This window comes from Phocoena sinus, chromosome 13 (genome assembly GCF_008692025.1).
Source record: "Phocoena sinus isolate mPhoSin1 chromosome 13, mPhoSin1.pri, whole genome shotgun sequence".
Classification (NCBI taxonomy): Eukaryota; Metazoa; Chordata; class Mammalia; order Artiodactyla; family Phocoenidae; genus Phocoena; species Phocoena sinus.
In genome coordinates this window covers 80,136,233-80,157,639 of record NC_045775.1, presented here as the reverse complement: position 1 = coordinate 80,157,639, position 21,407 = coordinate 80,136,233, and the positions used below count along the sequence as shown (strand labels likewise).

Below are 21,407 nucleotides of genomic sequence, written 5' to 3'. Positions count from 1 at the left end.
CCCTCAGTTGGCTTCAGCCTATTACTTCCTGCCAATCAACTAACTCAAGGGACCAGAGGCTTCCCAGTCGGTTGCTTTCCTGGGCATCTGCCCTCGTAAAGTTGCCTTCCTATCGACACATTCCAAGTCCTGGGTCCTGTCCGGTGGGGGGTGAATCGTGCCAGGCTTTCTATCTGGGAAGTGGCCAGTGCCAGGGGCCACTTGCCAGCAAGGATGAGGTTATACTGAGCCTTCTCGAGTGGGTCCTGCAGTAGTACAGTGATGTTGACATGTAAGGAAAAGCACCCAGGAGCTGGTTGGCAGGCCTGCAAGGGGCCTTTCCCCTTAACTTGAACTTGCTTTTTACTTCTGCCTCATCCTGTTGGAGGGGTTAAGCCACAGCCAGTTTTGCAAAAGTCCCTCTGCAAGCTTTTCCCATGTGATGTCCCTTCTTCAAGCAGGGTTCCACGTGGTCCGGCCAGTTTTCTGTCCCTGCTTTTCTCTTGATCAGTCCCGTGAAAACTTACTTTACACGTTGACTTAAAAAAAATCTAAAAGTGTCCGCAATTCTACCTGGACACCTCCACATTATAGTTGATCCTTCCTCTCTCCTTCCCATGCAGTGGTGGAGGGCAGCTGATCCATGTTTAAGGGGGCCTGTCCACTGGGCTTCAGCATGGATTTCTGGGCATTTTCCTCTACAGCGTGATGGGAGAGTTTCAGGACCATGAGTGTGTTTGGCCAGCTGTTGTTTTCGCCTCTGCCGGAGATGTTCTGTGGGCTGTTCCTTTGAGAATTGCCTATCTCCACTGTGTCTTTTCAGTTGTAATTGTGACACCAATGCAGGGAGCAAGACAGACATTATCCTCTCCCTCCACTGTCATGAGATGCCCCAGTTTTAGGTGGGGACCCCGAGGCGCATGTGACATGGTCCTCTGAGCTGTGCCTGCCGCCCCAGGTAATCATGCTAAATTATACATGGGTAGAGGCTTTCTGTGCTGCCAGTTTTTCCACTGGAGCACAAAGCTCTCTGTTACAGGAGGATTTTTACAAAGGAGTCCGTCCTCCAGGCCCTGGAAGAACTGGGGAGCTGGGGAAGGCAGGTCACCTTCCAACCAGAGGACTCAGGGTATGAGTTGGAAGCAAATGGGAAGCAGATACAGACAGCCTAACTTTCTACTTGAGTGTTATTTCTTTGAGCAGAGAGAATTGCTGAACGTTTAAATACCAAGCCATTCAGTTTGCTTCGAGGGGGAGGGTGCTGTCCCCCACCCTAGGCAGGGAGGCCTTTGAGAGGTGTATGGGGCACATTCCATCCCATGATCAAGTGGTCAAAGCCAGCAGACCAAAAGATCAAACTCTGGTTCAGCCTCCAAGTGTAGACTCGGCGCTAACTGCAGAGTGCCACTGCCCTTCTCCATGGGGGAAAACAAAGGCAAGAAGAAACAAAAAAAGTCAGAGTGCCAAATTTCACACTCTGCTCTGGTCAGATAAGAATCTGCCTTCCCGAAATGACTGTGACTGCCACCTTTGTGATTCAGCACCTTTTTCTCTTTTCTGTGTATTTTCTTCTTTCTTATTTTATTCCAGTTATATTTCTTCACTTCCCTCTGATTAAAAAAACAAAATAAAGCAAACAACTTCCTTCATTAGAGTCACTGAAAGACCATCTTACCCAGAGTAGAGCTGAAAAAAGCTACTCGTTAGGTGAATAAATGACATAAATGTCCTGTGAGTCTAATTTCCACCTTGATGCTCGTTCCCCACACGTGTCAAATACGGCCACTACCAAATGCCAATGCTGCAGATGTGACAGGCATTCAAGAAACAATTTGATGAGAATTTGTAAGATCTACTCTCTTAGCAACTTTCAAATATACAAGCGGTTATATTTTTAACTATAGTCCCTGGGCTTTCATCACAAGAAAAAAAAATGTTTGTAACTATGGTGAACAGATGTGAACTAGACTTATGGTGGCGATCGTTTTGCAATATACACAAATATTGAATCATTATGTTGTACACCTGAAACTGACATATTGCTATTGTCAGTTATATCTAAATTAAAAAAAAAAAACATTTTTAATGGCTCAGAAGTGAAATAATTTGTCCTAACCACAAAGGTGGATAGTAATGGGCTATAGTTTCAACTTTTCTCTCTCAAGCCCCAAAGTCCATGGTCTTTCAATTACAAGATTCCTCTAAGAATCTGTACCTACATTTCTATAATGAAAATCAAAAGGAATGTTGTTACGGACTGCACGACTGTGTCCCCGCCCCCAAATTCATGTGTTGAAGCCCTCATTCCCAATGTGATGGCATTTGGAGATGGGGCCTTTGAGAGGTCATTAGGGTTAGATTAGGTCATGAGGGTGGGAAATTCATGATGGGCTGAGTTTCCTTATAAAAAGAGAAAGAGACCACTCTCGCTCTGCCATGTGAAAATAGAAAAAAGGCAGCCTTCTGCAAGCCAGGAAGAGTCTCACCAGAACCTGACCGTGCTGGCACCCTGTTACTGGACTTCCAGCCTCCAGAACTGTCAGGAAATGAATTTCAAGCAAAAGCTTTTAAGCAGAATTTTAAGAAAAAAGAAAAAGAGAAGAAGACAAAAGAAGAGAAAAAAGAAAAGGAAGAATTTGAAAACATGTGGCAGTACCTGAGCACAAGGGGGGGAGGGGGAAGGGAAGGGGGGAGGGGGAAGGGAAGGGGGGAGGGGGAAGGGAAGGGGGGAGGGGGAAGGGAAGGGGGGGGAGGGGGAAGGGAAGGAGGGTAGGTTCTGTTGCACATTAGATTTAAGTAGTTCGTTCTGGTGTTTAGAGTTCTCCAGGCATGGAGTGACCTGATTAAAAACCGTCTCACGTTCTGTGTCCCTCGCCTTCGAATGTTTCTTCGATGCCTGTCAGAGCTCAAGAATTGGTGGTGGCCATGCTTGGTATGTGTGAGGAATTAATAGAAACACGTAAACTGGACTCACAGTATGTTTATGGCATTTCTCCATCTAACGAATAGCTTTTGGGGGTGACAGGGGTCAGCCTACAGTAGGTCTTGCGTGCAACATACCCCCGCTTACTGGCTGTGCTGAAATGTGCATTGTCCGCCATCTGCCTTGCTAGGAAATTCGATTCTCTCAGAATTTCATCAGCGGTGATTTTTCTGTTGTCAGTTTGGCAGGTGACGACCGAGAACGAGGACTTTTCCAGTGCCTGGAACTCATGTCTTCACCACGTCACCTGCCTGTCTCTGGCACACATTCACAGAGGTCAGTGGGCTCTTGTCAAATATTTGGGATTGAGTGACTTCCAGGTTATCTGGGACTCCGACTCTGCAGAGAAAGGACAGTCCCCACTCTGGTCTGAGCCCTTGTGTTGAATTTAGGGTCCCCAAATATCGCCCCACGTGCTAGGAACACTGACCAAATGACACCCACAAAACCTAATGTTAAACTCGCCAGGAGCCAGCCGGCTAAATGTTGGCCCCTCAGCAGGGGCTTTCTGCCCAATGCTGACTGTCATTCCCAAATAAACAAACGGGACGGGGGTGGGTAAAGTGAGGATGTTTTAATGGGATCACTGCCTGAAGAAGTTCAAGTACCGAAACTACACAAACCTAACCCCCAAATTAGCAAGGACTAGTACCACCTTTTAAAGCTATGGGTTCTCAACCAGAGGGGATCGCGCCCTCCAGGGGACGTTTGGTGACAGTTAGAGACATTTTTGGTTGTTGCATTTGAGCAGGGGTTGCTAGTGGGTAGGGGCCGGGGACACCACACCAGACAGCACCCTCCCCCTCGAAGCAAAGAGCAATCCAGTCCAAAGCGTCAGTGTGCTGAGGGTGAGGAAGTGTGAATGTTCATTTTGGCCTCAAAACACCAAAATCACGTAAAGTAAGATGAAACATTGAAAACAGAGTGAGATCCGTGAAGATATGGCAAATTATTCTTGAAATTATTGTTTAACCTCAAGAGACATTTGTTTGTTCATCCCTATGCCCTTCTCCATGGGGGGGAAGTGTGATAAGAGGAAGGAGCTCTCTGCGTTTATGCTGTGTGGAGTTTTCCATCACACCAGGGGCATTGCCGGCTCCCAGAAGGCAGGACTAGGTTTTGGTCACCACCTCAGCTCCGGGGTCAGGCTGCTGGTCCTTTCGCATCCCTGGGCACTGTCTCAGGGCTGGAATTCCTTGGTGGGCTCTGCTAAGAGTCAAGACATCAATCCAGGACTGCCTGCCTCCTGTCCAGCCCCCAAGCTGGGCTGCAGGCAGCTCAGGAGGAGCAAAGTGCCGCGTTATTAATGGTTGTGGGGGTGCCCAGGACCCTCGCTCAGAGCCGACAAGAGCTGGATTGGAGTGAGTAGTTTCGGTATAGATGGAGCCAGGCCTCTCCCCTCCCTCTGAGTGCGGTCCAGTGCTTGGGACCCTGGTGAGCCTCATGGCATAGGGCTCAAGAGTAAGGACCGGAATGAGGATGCTCAGGTGAGGTGCACGTGCTCAGGTGAACTTTCCAAGAGCACAGGCTCTTCACGGGGTCCGGGAGGCCGCCAGGAGCACCACCCCCAGGGCCAGCCTCTAAACACAGTGACCACACCCTGTGATAACGATGGCCTCGCAGACACCCCAGACTCTGATTCCCACCTTCTGCTCCGTGGGGCAGAGGAAGGAGGAAGAAGCAGAGGGTCCGAGAAGGTAAAGGAAAGGGCAAAACGTTCCCTCCCCTGTGGGTCAGTAAGGTACAGGATTGGGTTCCTTGGTTTGCAGATTCAGGAGTTTTAATCTGCCTGTACACCCACCATATATGAGGCTCCGGGGAATTGACACTCCTTAATCAAACTCAGAAGGGACAGATACAGAAACCAGAACGCCAGTTCATGCACCACAAACCCAAACCCCACTGCTGAGTCCCCGCGCGCGCTCCATCCTCTCTGTGGGGACATCTCCACGTGGGATTCGGTTATCGTCAGAAGGTGCCGAGACTGGACCATCTGGACAGCTCTTTGGGGCGAGGGAGTGGGATTGAGCTCCATGCTGACCTACCTGCCGTGGATTCTGGAGCCCATGGGGGCTTGCTTCCTGGACTGGCTTGGTGCTCTCAGCACCTACCTCACCCCTAGGAAATTTAGGTAAACCACCCCTCTTCTGTCAGTGGGTTATTTTTCCAGATTTGTTGATCAGGCTGAAACTTACCTGGGATATGAAATAATGCTCAAGGCACCCTTACGGAAGGCGAGTGTGTCCCAGGTCTTCTCCTCCACTTTGTGTACCTTTATGGCTCAGTTCTCCAGGGTGCTGTGGCCCCAGCACCTGGGCTCCTCCCTCTGGGATCCCGTGTACTCACCAGATCTTGCCCTTCCTGGGACACAAGGATAAACCCTGTGGACTCCAGGTCTCACCTTCATTGACAAAATGTAGATAATGTGATATTTACCTCGGGTAGGGGCATTGAGAAGATACTTGAATGCCCTTACCTTAGCACCTGACCCACGGTTAGTGTTCAATAAAACTTTTTTTCTTACTGTTAATTACTAATCTACAAACACCTTAGTTCCCATAACCAAAGTGGAACATTTAGATCCTTTTTCTTAAGAGGAAGAAACAAAGAAAGATTAAACGGGTTAGGTTCCGATGTATGAAGTCTTAACACCAGGAAGAAATGTCAAGGATTTGATGTTGCCACAGCACCAAAGAAATCCAGATTAATTCTGAATCTTTTATTGGTTAATAACCATGGTAAGCAAGAAAGATGATTTTTAGGAAATTGGCCTCCAGTTCCACGACAGATGAAGAGGATCTGGCCGTAGAAAGTCAGAGAAGAAAAATCATAAGAATAACAAGAAAAATAATAGGATTCAATGACAGCATCTAGAAATCCTAGGAATGTTTTGAAATAGAGAAATCCATCCATAATGAGGAGGTCTGTAAGGATACAGAATGGGTTCTAATGATAGGAATGCCCTGAACACACTACCCAGGAAACATTTAGTCAGCCTGTCATTACGTTCAAATAGAACGCACCCCCACCCCCCGACCCCGCCCCTGCCCCGGGAAGAGGTCTCCAGGGGCCGGGAGAGGAGGTAGAAGGAGCCCATCTGTCTTCTTTGACTGGACCCAGATGTTGCCTTTGGAGACTTTTGAAGGAATCACACAAAGTGGGAAGGGAAGGATCAGGCTGCGAAAGCACAGACCTGAGCGTCACCCCAGATGAAACTGAGCTCCACATCTACCATTTTCATAAGGAACAAACGGAAAGAAAGCCGTCTGGTATCAGTTCCCATTTGTCACCTGAAGACTCAGGAAAACCGTGCTGGAAATAAAAATGTTAAGCAGTCTCTAGTGGTTTCTAAAGTGGGATGTAACCATTACGATGATAAATGATTCCTTTTCTCTGATACACATTTTTATCTTGCCCTAGAAATAGCAGTGCTGAAGCACGGTACTGTCTGAACCCCTAAGGGTGTACCAATTCCTAAACCAAAAAAGAGACACGAAGCACTTTTATTAAATAAATTACGTCCGGCATTCTCCGGCTCTATGCAGAATCATCTCTTCGCTTTCTTTCTCAGAGCTTGTGAGTAGCCCTCATTATGCTTCAAGAAGTCCCTTTTCTGGTTCTTAATAAAGTGACTGAGAGTTTAGAATGTTTGCATTAAGCGCAGGTTGTAGCTATAATTAGAATATATAAGTAGTGTGGATTTCTGCCAATTGGAGGATCAATTTCAGACCCGTCTCAAGGATGTATTTGCTTCCAAACAAGACGTCCTTTGTTAATAAAAATGTGATCACGTGCGTTATTAAAGCGTCATTTCTGCATTTTATCCGTGAGAACTTTTTCCAGTATTCACGGGATCAGCATTTTCCTCCCCGTTGTTAATGTGGCTCTTCTTTATGCAAATTACATTCACCTTGATTTAGCTTTAGCTTTGGCGTTCATCTTCCAGGAAATTACGGGAATACACTTATCACCTCCTTGAATGCACGTTGCTTTATATGCAAGCGTAGAAAAATAAAATGCCACAACTTCATCCCAAAGTCCATCGTGAGTTTAAGAACTTGTCATCCCCTTACACTTAACTACAGAAGTCCCTCCAAACCCTGAGCCCTCCCAGCTTGAAGGGCAAACATGACCTCTGGGGTGGAACTAAAAGTCAAAAGTCAGCACATCTCGTTCTTTGGATAACGGTTTCTGCCATATTCTGCTGTGACCGCTGGAGATGGAGGTCTGGCAGGTGGGGGAGCAGGGTGAGTACCACAGGTGCTCCCTTGGCTGTGACAGCCTGTGTGCCTTCCTCTCCCATCAGTATCCTCTGCTGGGCCCAGGAGTTTGAGAGCAGCCCCAGCAAGCCCTGAGGGCTCCCTCTGATGGAGGGAGGAGCTGGGGTACCCCTGCCCCGCTGCTGACCTTCCTCTTTGTCTGGCACTTATTAAACATGTGGGTGGTGGAAGCAGGCGAGGGGATCTGGAGAGCCGAGGGTGGGCAGGTACGATTTGCTGCTAGATCCCAACAGACCAGCATCTTGGAGGCTCTGACAATGGAGAAGAGAAGGACCGTTTCTGGCCTCATTTTCTCTGTCCTTCTCACATAGGGGGACACGTCTCAGACCCATTGTTCCTGAGAGCAAAGGGGGCAACTGGGAGTTGATGGGTCCATGTCAGAGGGTGCGGTGGCTGGGAGAGGCCCCCGTGGATGTCCTACACACTCTGTGGGACTCTCTGGGTCCCTAAGGCCAGAGTCTGGGACAACAGAGAGGCTCCCTCTGGGAACCCAGGAGGTGGCAACACATGGGGAGAAGAGAACATGAGAACCAGCACAATATTAGGAGGGAGAGAGGAAGCGAGTGGAGGCACCTGGGTGGAGACTGTTTGGAGTAGGGGCTGCCCTGCTCACATACATGATGGCTCTTAAAGAGAAGAATTTGTTTAGCTGAACCTGAGCATTGGAGCCCGGAAACCCTGCACAGAGCGTGCAGCTTTGCCACATCGGATTTAAATTTTGTGCCTCATCAAATAGACACAGGAAGAGAGAAAGTTCTAAAATGCCAACGCCCAACTTTGGACCACATTCCGAGCCTTCCCCATCCCGGGAGAGCAGGCGTGAGGGAGCGTGGCTCCCGGGCTCCAGTGAGGGGAGGAAGATCTCTTCTGCGGCATCATGCAGGCTGCTCCCTTCATCATAACGCGGGGTTTCCTCCCCTGAAGCCCCAGGCCACGTAGGTGCACTTGAGGTCTGTGTCAGCCAGACCTGAAGACCCCAAAAGTGCTGCCTCCTCAAGATGTGCTGTCACACAACCCTCGCCAGAGCCCCCGGGGACCCTGCTCAGCCCAGCCCCTGGGAGTGTGTCAACTAGGAGGTCCCGAGAGAGCTCTGATAACTCACTCTTCTTTGCTGGAGGTGACAACTTATGAGATAGTTTTATGACAGATGACCTTGAAGATTCTGTCGCACTCGGAAGAGGGAGACGAGGAAAAACCTGGGTCAGACTCCTGGAGGATATTTGTTTTGCGGAGGCCCGTGAGGGACAGAATTTAGCTGCAGTACTTGTACCCAGACCCTAATAAATGTCACTTACCTTCCGGGCCCCGGGATATTGGCTGACTGGACTGATGGCCTCTGTCTCCGCCTATTCGGTGCTTCCTCTGAGCCAGGGCCGTGCTGAGCGCCTGGACCCTGTCACTTCTTCAGTCTCTACAACAACCTCACACAGCCCTTGAGGAAACTCAGCTCAGGGGTGAACAGTCACCTCGGATCACACAGATCTAAGTTGTGGAGCCGGGACTCCGCCCCGGGGCTGGCTGACCCCAAGGCTTTTTAGCATCAGATTTTGAGAAAAGTCCTCCCACCCTCAACTCCCCAAAGGCTTTCCTTCCTGCAGATGAACTCCGAAGAATGGGCATTCTAGTGTTCTTGAACTTTCGGGGGCGGGGGTTTCTTTGTATTTTATTGAACACATTTGTTCCTGGGTTAAAGTTGGCCTGTGCTGCTTTTCGCTCTTCTCACTGCCTTTGTCTCTGAATCATGCTTCTTATCTTTTCTATCTCACAGGCTTTGTGTGAGATTAATGAGAACTCATTAATGCCCCACCAGGGCAATGAGGGAGGGACCACCATCTACCCAGTTTCCTTCCGAGGAAGCTGAGGCACAAAGAGGTTACATAAGTTGCCCAGGGCCACACAGCAGAAGGGGGATTCAAATCCAGCAGACTGCTGCCATCTGCCCACTTGGTGGGGCTCATAAGTGCTTGTTGGACCTGAATCTGGTAGCTGAGCATTGCTAAATAGGCAAGAAAAATAAACCGTCCTCGCCTTTAAAAAAAAAAAAAAAAAAAGAGTTTTTTTTTCTTTTTTGCTCCTTTGTACACTGTGTGATCGAAAAATGTACCTTATATGATGAATTGCAAAGACCTGAGCTATAGTCCACACTGACTTTCCAGCTCCTGGTACCTAAGTATTTTCAAAATAAGGCTAATCAGTGTTCAAGTTGGCAGGTGAAATTAACCCAAAAGGTGAAAAAGCAAAAATGTTCACCGCATAACTCTCTATATTGTGAGATTTCTGCTAGGAATACGATTAAGAATAAGACCTTCTAAGCTGTGAATGAAAACTAGAAGCATAGGAAATCTTGTTTTATCATAGCAATTCTAGGTATGATTTTCTATATTAAAAAAATGATCCCATATCCCCTATTCTAAAGTTGAACATATTTGCAATAAACATAAACTTGCATTTAGGTTTTAAAGGACAACATGTTCTAATCTCACAAAACATTTAGCAAATAACCTTTGAGTTCACATGAGCCACCCACACAAAACCCAAAATGAGCTACAGAGAAAACATAGAAAAAGCAACTGTCTGTTGACAACCAGATTTTCTTTCAGTTCTTTGAGTTTTCTGTCTATAAATAATCTGTATGTTTCAAATGTGACCATTTTCTTTCAAGGTGTCTCCTGGCCTGTTCTCACTTAAGTATGCTTGAAAAACAAGAATTCACTGTGTAAATCATGGACACAATTGAGTTTCTGGAGGGGAGAGCTTTAAAATACATGCTTTTTAGAGACCCAAAGTGTCAAAATGAAGCATTAAGATGATGTGTTCCTTCTTCAGTGCATCTTTATCTTTTATGAAATCTGGAGTTTGATAAATCACCAGAGACAAAAGCATCATTTTTAACCTAGATCCCAAATGTCACGTGGAAAAATAGTGCTGTGTCTCCTCTTCATGAATTTACCTTTCTCTTTGTTTATGAATTATGGGAATTTGTTTGCAGAGAAAACATAATGCTCTGTTAACTTGAACATGATGGCTTTTACTCAGAAACGTGAGAACTGAAAAGAAAAAAAAGAGCATTCAATCCTTTGAGATATAATCATTAAACAAGTTTTGATACATGCTCAAAGTGGCATAAAATGCCACTTTACATGGGGAAAGGATCACCAGGTAACTAAAAGTGAGGTTTTCATCAGTACTTCATCAGTATTTCACCTCCCCTAACTGACTCAGGACCCCTGATCTGGTCCATCAAAGTGCATGTTGAATCCTCAACGGGGAAATTTTATGTAACATCAGTGTAAATAGAGATGGATGAAGCTATCTATTGGGATTCTTTTTCCTAAAAAATTACTCAGAAATTCTCTCTTAATTGGCAGCTTAGAAAATAAAATACATTCCTACAGATTTCTGTAATTATAGGTGAAAATGGTTCTGTGTCCAAGAGGGCAGCCAAAAGGACTTATAGTCCAGATGGCATCAAACCTCTTCTTCCTGAGATCTGGAGGATAAAAGTGCAGAAACCAAGCGTAAGTTAGCCAAGAAGACATAACATGGCAGAGAAAATGGCTTTTTCAAATGTTCAAAATAGCTATTTTTAAATATGTAATACAGTTTCTTGATGCAATTCCTTGCCTTGTGCATATGTTATAGTCCTTAAGTCCTGAGAAGTTTAAGACAGAGTAAATTGTATGCAAACCCGTTCCAGGCCATGGACACACGGTTGAGTTTTTCCGATCATTGTTACAAAGGTTTTTGCAACGACAGACTAAGGAGGCACTCAGATTCCATCCTAAGCACCAGAGTTGCGTCCAGCCGCAGCTGCACGGGACCAGCTGCAGCTGCGAGCAGTTGACCTTGGTTTGCTCTGGTCTTCCCTCTTGCAAGAAACATGCAAACCGTGTTGGTCCTAAGGACTGGGATTAAGGCAGTGCCTTGGACTCTGGGACCAAAATGGCAGGATGTCCTGGGGAAGTTGAGACTTGCTCTGCCTCTCAAACTCCGATTCCCCATGAAGAACAAATCTCGCCAGCCCCAGCCGAGTCCAGCGTCTACTCAGCTGTCCTTCAGAAACAACACTGTTGGAGAACACTGTTTGTTCACGCCTTTATCCACCCATCCTCAGCCAACAAGTTCTGCTGAAGGCCTGCTGTGTGCCAGGAGGTGTGTTAAGTGCTGGGGATAGAATATCCAGTAAGAAAGGCCCCTGTTCTCAAGGAGCTGGGATGAGAGTTACCCCAGACCTGGTGCACTGGGAGAACATGGGAGAGACGTCGTCCAGTGTGTGGGGTTCATGTGGCTCCCCACAAAGTCCTAGGTGAGGCGATCAGTGTTTGAGGCCTTGATATTTTTAGACATACTTAAAAAAAATTTATTTACTTTTGGCTGCACTGGGTCTTCATTGCTGCGTGTGGGCTTTCTCTACTTGTGGCGAGCGTGGGCTACTGTTGGTTGCAGTGCTCAGGCTTCTCATTGCGGTGACTTCTCCTGTTGCAAAGCATGGGCTCTAGGTGCGCGGGCTTCAGTAGTTGTAGCACTTGGGCTCAGTAGTTGTGGTGCACGGGCTTAGTTGCTCCGCGGCATGTGGGATCTTCCCGGACCAGGGCTCGAACCCATGTCCCCTGCATTGGCAGGTGGATTCTTAACCACTGCACCACCAGGGAAGCCCCAAGACCTTGATTTTTGATGGATGGGCAAGATTTACCTTTAGTACGTAGGTGGCAAGCGTATCACAAGCAGAAGGAAGGGCAAAATGGGAGGCATGAAATGCACGGGTGACTTGGGAAAGCACTTGTGGTGTGGTGCGTCCAGGATGCAGGGCAAACGTAGAGGGTGGGAGTCGGGGTCCCGCAGGGTCCGTGTGGGCCACGTGTGAGAGCTTTCACTGTCCACCTCCACAGTCAGTGGGGGTCTGGGAGAGATTCAGAGCAGGGGGAGGCATGGCCTGCTTGGGGCATTAGGGAGAGGCCTCTATCTGTGGTGTGGAGGGGAATCGTGACCAAGGAGGCTGGGCGAGGCTGTCCAGGAGGAATCTGGGCAGAAACGAACTCAGAAGCGATGGCGGCAGGACTGGGGCCGAGGGTGGGGTTCCGGAGATGTTACAGGGAAGGAATCTACGGGACCTTGAGAGTGATCGGACGTGAAGGGTGAGGTAGGAGGGAACACAGAGGCTGACGAGGGAGGGGTTGGCCCTCGCACCAGGAGACCGGACGGGATGAGATTGCACTTGGACCTGGGGCATGAGTGCGGCCTGGAGCATGTAAGTGAGACGCTGAGACAGGGGAAGGGCAGAGAGGCCTGGGAGCCACAGAGACACCCCAGTCCTGAGCAGAAGCATCATGTTAAATTGAGAGGAGAACCCCTCTAAGTGGAACATCGGAGTGGGTGCCAGGCCCTGGGCAATGGCTCACGGCTGTCCTGTCCATGACCCTCCTGGAGTCCACAGCTCTTGGTTTTCCAAACTCCATCAACTCCTGCACTCTTGGTGGATCAGTGGCAGGGAGGGGTGTGACCTCCAGCCGAGCGTCACTGTCAGACTTGTCCTTCCCGGCGGTTGCGAGGGATCTGCCAGTGGTTGGGACGCTCCCACGGGGAAGGCTGTCTGCCAGGGAGAAGATTGGGTGATATGGCCACCACCGATGGCTGCCTCTCGCTCTGCCTCCTGGTCTGGACCAACCCCAGGAAGCATTCCTTGGTCAAGGTGAGACAGGGACCACATCGAATAAGCGAGAGTACACCCCATGCATCTGAGGGCGGGCAGCTTCCTGCATACGGGAAGACTGTGGGTTCCAGAGACAGGAGTCCAGCTGAGCTAGGCCCTCATGGCTTCCCAAGTGAATGGCCATGCTTGCTCTGGGCTGAAAGGACTCTCCCCAGAGAATCCGTGATGAGTGAGCTCCCTCTCGTGACTTCAAGCCTGACCCGAGCCAAAGACCACAGATGGATCTCCTTTGCAACCAGCTTCATGGGAAAGAACCCGGGGAAGGAAGATTGAATGGGCGTGTGATGCTGCAGGCATGGGGAGAGGGATACAGCCTCCCTCCCGAGGTCCAGACACTGCAGGCAGAGCTCGGCCCCTCACACGGCTGCCCCCTCCTCACAGGAACTGCCCACATCTAGAACTTGGCCGCCGTTTATCCGCGTCTCGTTCCCACAGCTCAGACGAGGTCCAGGCTTCCCAGACGTCAGTGAGACCTTGTTACTGTTCCCATCCCAGGGCCTGGCCAAACTGGCCTTTTACCTGCCTCTAGCAGTGCAGACTCTGCTGGTCCATGCTCTCCCCCTGTGTGGGCAGGGTTCTTACAGTTTTCAAAGGAGTGGACAGAAGTGTAGTTTCTTTGCTTACAAAGTTGGCAGTGCCTCCCACTTGGAGACTTTGGGCTAGGAGTAGGAGAAGGAATAAGATGTGAACACCACACCCTCATGCAAGTGGATGCTGCCGAGCCTGGGAGGGGTACCAGTAGTTGGCAGATGTCGCAGGACTCCAAGGTGGCTTCACAGAGGGTCCCTTGGTGCTGGGTCTTGAAGTGTGAATAGGATCCCAAAGTTGGAAGTGTGGCAGTGCATTCCAGGAGGAGGCTATGGTGTGGGCAAAGATGAAGGTGATAAAGCGAAAAGCTTGTCCAGGGGATGCCAATGCCCCTCTTCCACCAGAAGGGAGGCTTTTGGGGGAGAGGCCAGGAAGAGTATTGAGACAACGAGCCTGGAAGAGTGGGCTGGCGAGGGCTGGGTGCGCTGAGTGCTGCACTGCAGAGCTTGGCCTTTGCCGGGTAGACAGTAGGACGCCAGTGGAGGGGTGGGCTGGAGAGGGACCCTCTGACCCAGGCTCCCTTGAGGGGAATTTTCCTGGCCCAGGGGCCATGCTGCATTGGAGACAGAGGCCCAGGGTGGGGATGGGTGGGGAGCGGAGCCCAAAACCAGTGAGTGTGGCCAGCAAGTGAGAGGATAGATCTGCAGTGAGATGCTGGCAGGTGGGGTTGCACTGGAGGAGCAGAGGGCCCCGTCTCCATCTTTTGGAAGTGCTGAGGTCCCAGGACTCAGGCAGAAAGTGCACTGAGGCTTAGTTACAGGGAACTGGAGCCTGTGTGCCTGGGGAAGAGGCACCTCAGAGCACCTGTCATGCTCGTGGTCACAGAAGAGGGGAGTGTGGTATATGCCCCACGTGCCCTGCCTGCTCTCTGGAACGGGTCCCGTGAGCTGAGGGAGGAACAGGCAAGCGCTGCAGGGCCAGCAACAAGGACAGAGCAGGTAGGTGGGAGGGTGGGAGTGTGGAGGGAGAGGGGAGCCAGGACCCTTTCCTGGCACAGAGGCTCTCAAGGGTCGGCTCCACGCCCTTTCAGCCCATCTCAATGGGCAGGAGGCCGGAACTTCTACACCTGTTGGCTGCCAAGAAGTTAAAAGCCCCTGTTCCCGCTCTGTGCTGATTCTGAACACAGAGCTGGAGTTCTTTCTGCAAAGACGCAGCCCTCTCTCTCTCTTTCAACATTTCCCTGTTATGTTGTGAAGAAGAGGTGGGAGGGGGACTTCAGAAGCCTGGAGTGACAGATAGTTCGGCAAAGGGTGTCGTGAGCGTGGCTGTCACTCGCAGGTGAGAGGGGACCGCTGAGGGACAGCCACGGCAGTCTTCCACCTTGTGCATGGGCATCAGGGGAGCCTGGCCCTTGGGGCTCCCAGGGAGAGGCAGGCCTAAGGCAGCCAGGTGGGACGCCCACCTCCGGGGCCAGGGAGGCCCCTGCTCCTGGGCACAGCGCCATACCCCGGCGTGCCCAGTGCGCACGTGGTCAGCTCGCACTCCTCCCGTAGAACCTTCTGTTTAGGGGCAGGTGTCAGCCTCCCCATTTCTGCTGCCCCAACGTGGAAGCTGGCTTCCTCATCTTCACTGTAGGTACGTGAGAGCCACACTTTCCTGCCATTTTGGAGACTCAGCTGGGACTGAGTTTCCTCTTTCCAGGGATGGATGGGGGGCCTGGCTTTGAAGAGGCTTGGGTGAGCCTGTGTTTTCTCACCGGGTCCTTATTCTCTAACCTGAGCCTGCACTGTGTGTGGGACCCACAGTGAGGGTACCAGATAAGATTACAAAGCAGTGAAGAAAAGATACTCTGTCCTCCCGCCGTGGCACACGCAGCTTTATTCATCCAGAAGGCCAGGTGGGAATCTAGAATTCTCAGACTCCTGGAAGTTTTGTGAACTCTGCAGCCTGGGGAAAAGCATCCCCCTTTCCCCACCTCCCTCTTTCCCATCCACAGCTGCATTCCACACAGTGTACATCCCCCAGCCTAGACACCCAAGGTCTGTCTACACCCCTCCCAATAGCTTCCCCTTGGCCACTCCATGGGTCCAGCGTGCACACACCAGGAGGAGAGCATTCCCAGGAGAGAAGCTCAAGCTACTTGGGCTGGAGAAGTGGGATACGGGCTCCAGGAGGGCGCTCCCCCATTACCCCGTGGGGAAGGCTGTGGACAGAGGAATGCCAGAGCAGGGCTCTCTAAAGCTTGATAACTGGGGCAGGACCCCTGGTTCCCAGAGCCCTGTCATAGGGATTGAGAGAAAAGCTGAAAGAATATTCTGAGACAGGATTCCTGAGAAATACAACCCGTTCTGTAACATGTCCGGGCCAGCTGTGCCTGCGAACTTAACGATTGTGCCCAGTCTCGCCAGCCATATTTCAAAAAGGACAATGGCATTGTGCATTTGGTTCACCTTACTTTCCCCCATTATTTGTATCAACACGCCATCATGATAGCATCCTAGGCACGAGCATTTCTTTGAGTTTTAGGGTATCCCTCGTGTTGCAAAATCCCGTCTGCCTTTCAGAAACGGCTGCAGGGGTTTGGCTGTTGTACATAATTTATCCACCAGCTCATCGAAGGGGAGGCATATGTATTTCATGCTGGCCTATAATTTTTTTCTCCCAAACTACCACTTTTTTTTGTTTTGTTTTTTACTTCAATCAGGTCATTTTTTCTATGCATCCCTCTCACCTCCCTCCCCAACCTCAAAGCTAACGAGTATGTTACCTAAAAATCTATTGTTCTTCCTCTATTGTCAGGCTGATCTTTTTGTCACACAGGGTGGACAGGCTGAACCAAGGAGGGCTTGACTATACTCAGACAGGTGGGAGCCTCTGCAGCCCCTATGGAAATAAATGGCACTGGGACACTTAAGAGCAGTTACAACAATCGAAACGTGGAATCAAGAAGATGATTCCCTCCCGAGTCTCTTAAGGAAGAGCGCACCCCAGTGCGACTGTGTTCTCTGGGCGCTGGTCTGGCTGCAGCATCCTTTCTTTTCTCATTAGGCAGGCAGCTCCTTGAATCAGCAGCAAAGGGAGAGGAAAGTACATACCACAACTGCTTTCATTTTGAGGGTTATTTTCCTATTTAAAAGTTGAGGCAGGAGGAGGGAGAGGAGAGTGAAGTGTCACCCGTGTGATACTGCTCCCCTGGGGTTGTTAGTGGGCCCCAGACCTGGGCCCCAAGAGCTGCGAGCCACATTTCTGCCCTTCCTTCCTCTTTCAGGACTCGGTAGAAATCAGAGCAGGGGGAGGTGGGGGAGAAACCTGCTTTGGGCCCGAGAGCATCTGTCACCCTGGCTCTGAGGTGAGGGGAAACAACCAAGGAATTGGTGAGCCCTGCTTGTTTGACCTGCAGTTGTCAAGGTTGGCTTTTATCGTTTGTGTCGAAGGAGTGAGAGGTGATCGACTCATGAAATGCAGTGGGCCGGTTAAGGGGAAGCTCCACCCATGGGGTCCTGTGTTCCTGCAAGTGCACTCCAGTCCAGTTCCAAAAACTGGGTCATGACTTGAGGCCTGTTGGGCAGGATGGGCATAGAACAAGCAGGCTGAGACCCAGGCTGTCTTCTGGAGCCCGGAGCTTCCCTCCTGAGATAAGGCAGCAAGTGCACCTAAAAACCAAAGCAAGACTCAAAAAGAAGAACCCAGCGTGTAACACGTCACGCCAATGCATCAAACGGGAATAAATCAGTGTGATGGCGAAAAATTAGACAAATCTCCTTAGAGGTGCAGAGAATTGGGTGCCGCGCCCCCCGGCACTGGGCACTGACATCCAGCCTCTGCATTAGTCCTCACACTGACGCCAGGAGGCCAGCACCCTCTCCACATGAGGCTGGTGAGGAAATTGAGGCTCAGTCAGTGTGTGACTCATCTGTTGTCCGAGGAGGCTGGTGGCGGCAGCACCGTTGAGGATGTAAAGTCAGGTCCATCTGACTCCAAGCCTGTGCAGCTGACACCTCCATCCACTGAGCCTGACAGAAGGTGTTCTCTGAGCAGATTGGGAGGAGAGAGGGAGAGGGTCACGTGGGCCGAGGACCCAGCCGTGGTTTGAAGATGGTGAGGAACCGTTGGAGAGGACGTCTTGTCCAGGGCAGAGGGACTAAGATGGTGGAGGAGACGAGAAGCCAGAGGGCAGTGCCAGGCTTCCTACGGTGGCAGGAGAGGAGGGCTGGGCCTCAGCGTTGGGGAGCAAGTTAGAAGTGTTCTGCAGGCATCAGAACGGCAGCTGTGCCATGGGGGAGGGGTGGCTTTGAGGGGCAAGGAGAGTCCGCAGGCATGGTGACAGGAGGGAAAATCAAAGATTTGGGCCTGGAGTCTGGTGGATGACAGTCCCTCCCACTGAAATGGGGAAATTCACAAAAGGGATGCCTAGGCGTGGAGCTCAACTCGTTTGGCTTAGATGTATCAATACAGAATTTCAGGGAGCAGCTGCTCTCCTGGGTGCCATGTCTCGTGAACAAGTAAAGGTGTCACAGTGGAGTCCAGCACACAGGCAGCTGGACGCATGGATGCGGGGCCACCCCAGGGCAGGGAGAGGGGAGGGTGAGAATCTAGCGGCCCTCCGAGGAGGCCGGGAGAAAGTGTCTAGATGTCCACGGCCTGTGCTGGGGAAGATGCCACGTCACAGCAGAAACCTCTACCAAATAAAATAGCCACCTTCTAAAAGATGATCTAAAGAACACCGAGTGCGGACTCTTTTTTTGGCAGTGGGGGGAGATTATTTTTTATTTTTTACAGTAGCTCCTTGTTGGTTATTTATTTTAAATATAGCAGTGTGTACATATCCATCCCAAACTCCCAATCTATCCTTCCCCCACCACCTTTCCCCCGGTAACCATAAGTTCATTCTCTTAAGTCTGTGAGTCTACTTCTGTTTTGTAAATAAGTTCATTTGTATCATTTTTTTTAAGATTCTGCATATAAGCGATATCATACGATATTTCTCTTTCTATGTCTGACTTACTTCACTTAGTATGATAATCTCCAGATCCATGCATGTTACTGCAAATGGCATTATTTCATTCTTTATATGGCTGAGTAATATTCCATTGTGGAAGATGGGCTGGACCCAGGGGATGGCCAGTGGCTTTGAGTCGTTGGATGGGTGGTTGAGCTATGCTGCACTCAAAGGCAGGAGGTGAGACTGCCCAGCAGACGGCAGTGAAGGGTGACGACAGGTAAAGAGTGAATGCAACTTTGAGTCTGGAAATAAGAGGCTTATCTACACGGGGTCACTCAGTTAAAGACTTAATGCTGTCGAAAGAAGTGGATTTAAATCTGAGGGTGGCAGGGAATCATGGGAGCATTTTCGAGAATGAAACAATACAGTCAAAACAGCATGCATGGGACGCAGTTGTGGTTTTGTGCTTATTTACACTGAAAAGGGTGCTCACGCGAATGGGCCTTGAGTGAGAGCTGGGCCACCAGCATAGAGAAGGGGAGTATAATTTGTGTAAATTGTCTCAGTTAATATTACTAGAGCTTTCATGGCCAATAAAAATGGATCATTAATCTCTTTGCAGACCTTCTTGGTTTCTCTCCACCGTCCTGTTGGAGAAAGATGGTAGGGGAAATGCGACTTGAAATATTTGGGGGACTTGTTGGGTTTGCTTGAGTCGACACTGGGCCCTCATCATTCATACCCAGAGAAGACTTAACACCGTGGGAATCACGATGGAGACTTGAGAGAGAAAATGTAGCACTGCCAAATTTACAAAGGCAGGCGGAGTCCTCTAGACGGTGGTCACAGGAAATGAACAGGCAGTGTGGTCATGGGGGACAGGCTGTATGTTGGCTGAACCCAGGACCTCCCGGCGGTGTATTTTTTATTTTTAAAATTTTATCAATTAATTTTTTTATTGGAGTATAGATGATTTACAATGTTGTGCTAGTTTCAGGTGTACAGCAAAGTGAATCAGTTATACATATATCCACTCTTTTTTAGATTCTCTTCCCATATAGGTCATTACAGAGTATTGAGAAGAGTTCCCTGTGCTGTACCATAGGTTCTTATTAGTTATCTATTTTATATACAGCAGTGTGTATATGTCCATCCCAATCTCCCAATGTATCCCTCCCCCTCCCCCTTCCCCCCCCCACCGCCTCTGGTAACCATAAATTTGTTTTCTGTAATACATCTGGGACTATATTTCTGACTATATGTGACTATAAATAAGCTCGTTTGTACCATTTTAGGATGGAGCTTTGCTGATGGTCACGGCCGTTTACTCTGATGTAATCATCCCGGCTGACAAGGGTGAAGTGACTGCGCTGGCCCTGCTCCCACCTCCCCGGGGCGGGCTCTGTCCACCTTGAACTTATCACCAAGGAAAGACTGTAGCACGCCACCTCTATCTGTTATCACCACGATGTCCTCCTCCAAACAGGGTCCAAAGGGTCCAAAGGGATGCCATTCACTTTCTCTTTCTTCCTTTCCAGTTACTTTAGAGCAGTTCTCCCTGCCCGGGAGGAGCTGTCCTGAAAAGAGGACCAGGCTTTGTTAACAAAGGTACGTTGGGCTATGCGGCTGCTTCCCACTAGCTATCTACCTTACGTTTGGTAGTGTATATATGTCCATGCCTCTCTCTCGCTTTGTCAGGGAGATCAGCTCGGTGCTTTGTGACCGCCTGGAGGGCTGGGATAGGGAGGGTGGGAGGGAGGGAGACGCAAGAGGGAGGAGATATGGGAACATATGTATATGTATAACTGATTCACTTTGTTATAAAGCAGAAACTAACACACCATTGTGAAGCAATTATACTCCAATAAAGATGTAAAATAAATAAATAAGTATTAACTTCAGATTAAAAAAAAAAAAACGGTACGTTATCACACAAAGCGCTGATTGCCTTAAAGGCTCACAGCATTCTTATTGCCCTGAGGAGGGGTTCACTTTTACGAGCCAGAGTAAATTTATCATCCCTGAATTTTGTGCTCCTTGGGGATAAACTTGCCATCGGTGGGTAGTGGGGCTGCTGGTTAATGAGCACAGCCGCCGTCCTCGGAGTGCAGCAAAGTGACAGGAAAGTGGGTGTCAGCCACTAGCGGGGAATCTGTTCAATTCTCCAAAGGGCCCAGTTGGTTCTATTTAAGCTTATCTGACAGAGCCTTGATTCTCTGAGCAGATTTATGAGACTTGGCCAAATTCTATGACTCTCACCATACTTTTTAATTAAGACAAAGCATCCCATACATTCTGTGTCTGCCACGTCTTTCGTCGCCGTGGGGAGAGCCTCACAAATGAGTCTGTTCGTATGAGCCCCTGGAAGGGGCATCTTATGTCATAGCTTCCTCGCCCTTGAGTGGGAGACAGACTTCTTTTATTCTTGGTGACCATCGTTTTCTTTCCTTCCAAATGACGAAGGAGCACAGGTGCGGGCTAACCTACATTGCAGTTGTACATCTAGGTGAGCCAAAAGTGTGGAAAAGCCTGTCCAGCAGCCTGCCTGCATTTAATTAAAACTTAGTCTTTGAAGGCAGAAAGCAGTAGGTACCAGCAGATCATAAAAGTAGAGACACGCTTTTCCACCAATGGATGAGACTCATGTTTTCACCTAGAAACTGTCCTCAGACTGACCTAGAGGCATCTGCATTTCCGTGACGTCATTTCAGTTCTGTACTGTCAGGAAACCGCGTGTACCAGGAATTGCATTTCTTTACCTAAATACCATACCAGGTGTTCTCTGACTTTAGAAATGGGTGGAAAATATAGGGCGTCACTGGAAGGGATTTTCAACTCATTTGCCTAAGATGTGATATTTTCAGTCTGTCTTTTTTTAAAGCTTTCAGTGATGTTGATTTTATAATACAGAAGTGCTGATACCAAACATTGGGTTTGCCCGGGAAACGTGGTCCACCAGGGTCCCGGGTCTTCCAATACACTGAC

The 21,407-nt window shown here is 49.4% G+C and overlaps 1 protein-coding gene across 1 annotated transcript in view; it reads left to right on the top strand.

The window, feature by feature from the left end:
• Nucleotides 1-21,407, top strand: part of ACOXL (acyl-CoA oxidase like) — a 315,604-nt gene that overhangs the window by 271,060 nt on the left and 23,137 nt on the right. Inside the window, 3 exon segments of the mRNA XM_032653453.1 lie at nt 3,151-3,238; nt 19,961-20,002; nt 20,005-20,030. Of these exon segments, the coding sequence (XP_032509344.1) occupies nt 3,151-3,238; nt 19,961-20,002; nt 20,005-20,030 (156 nt within the window).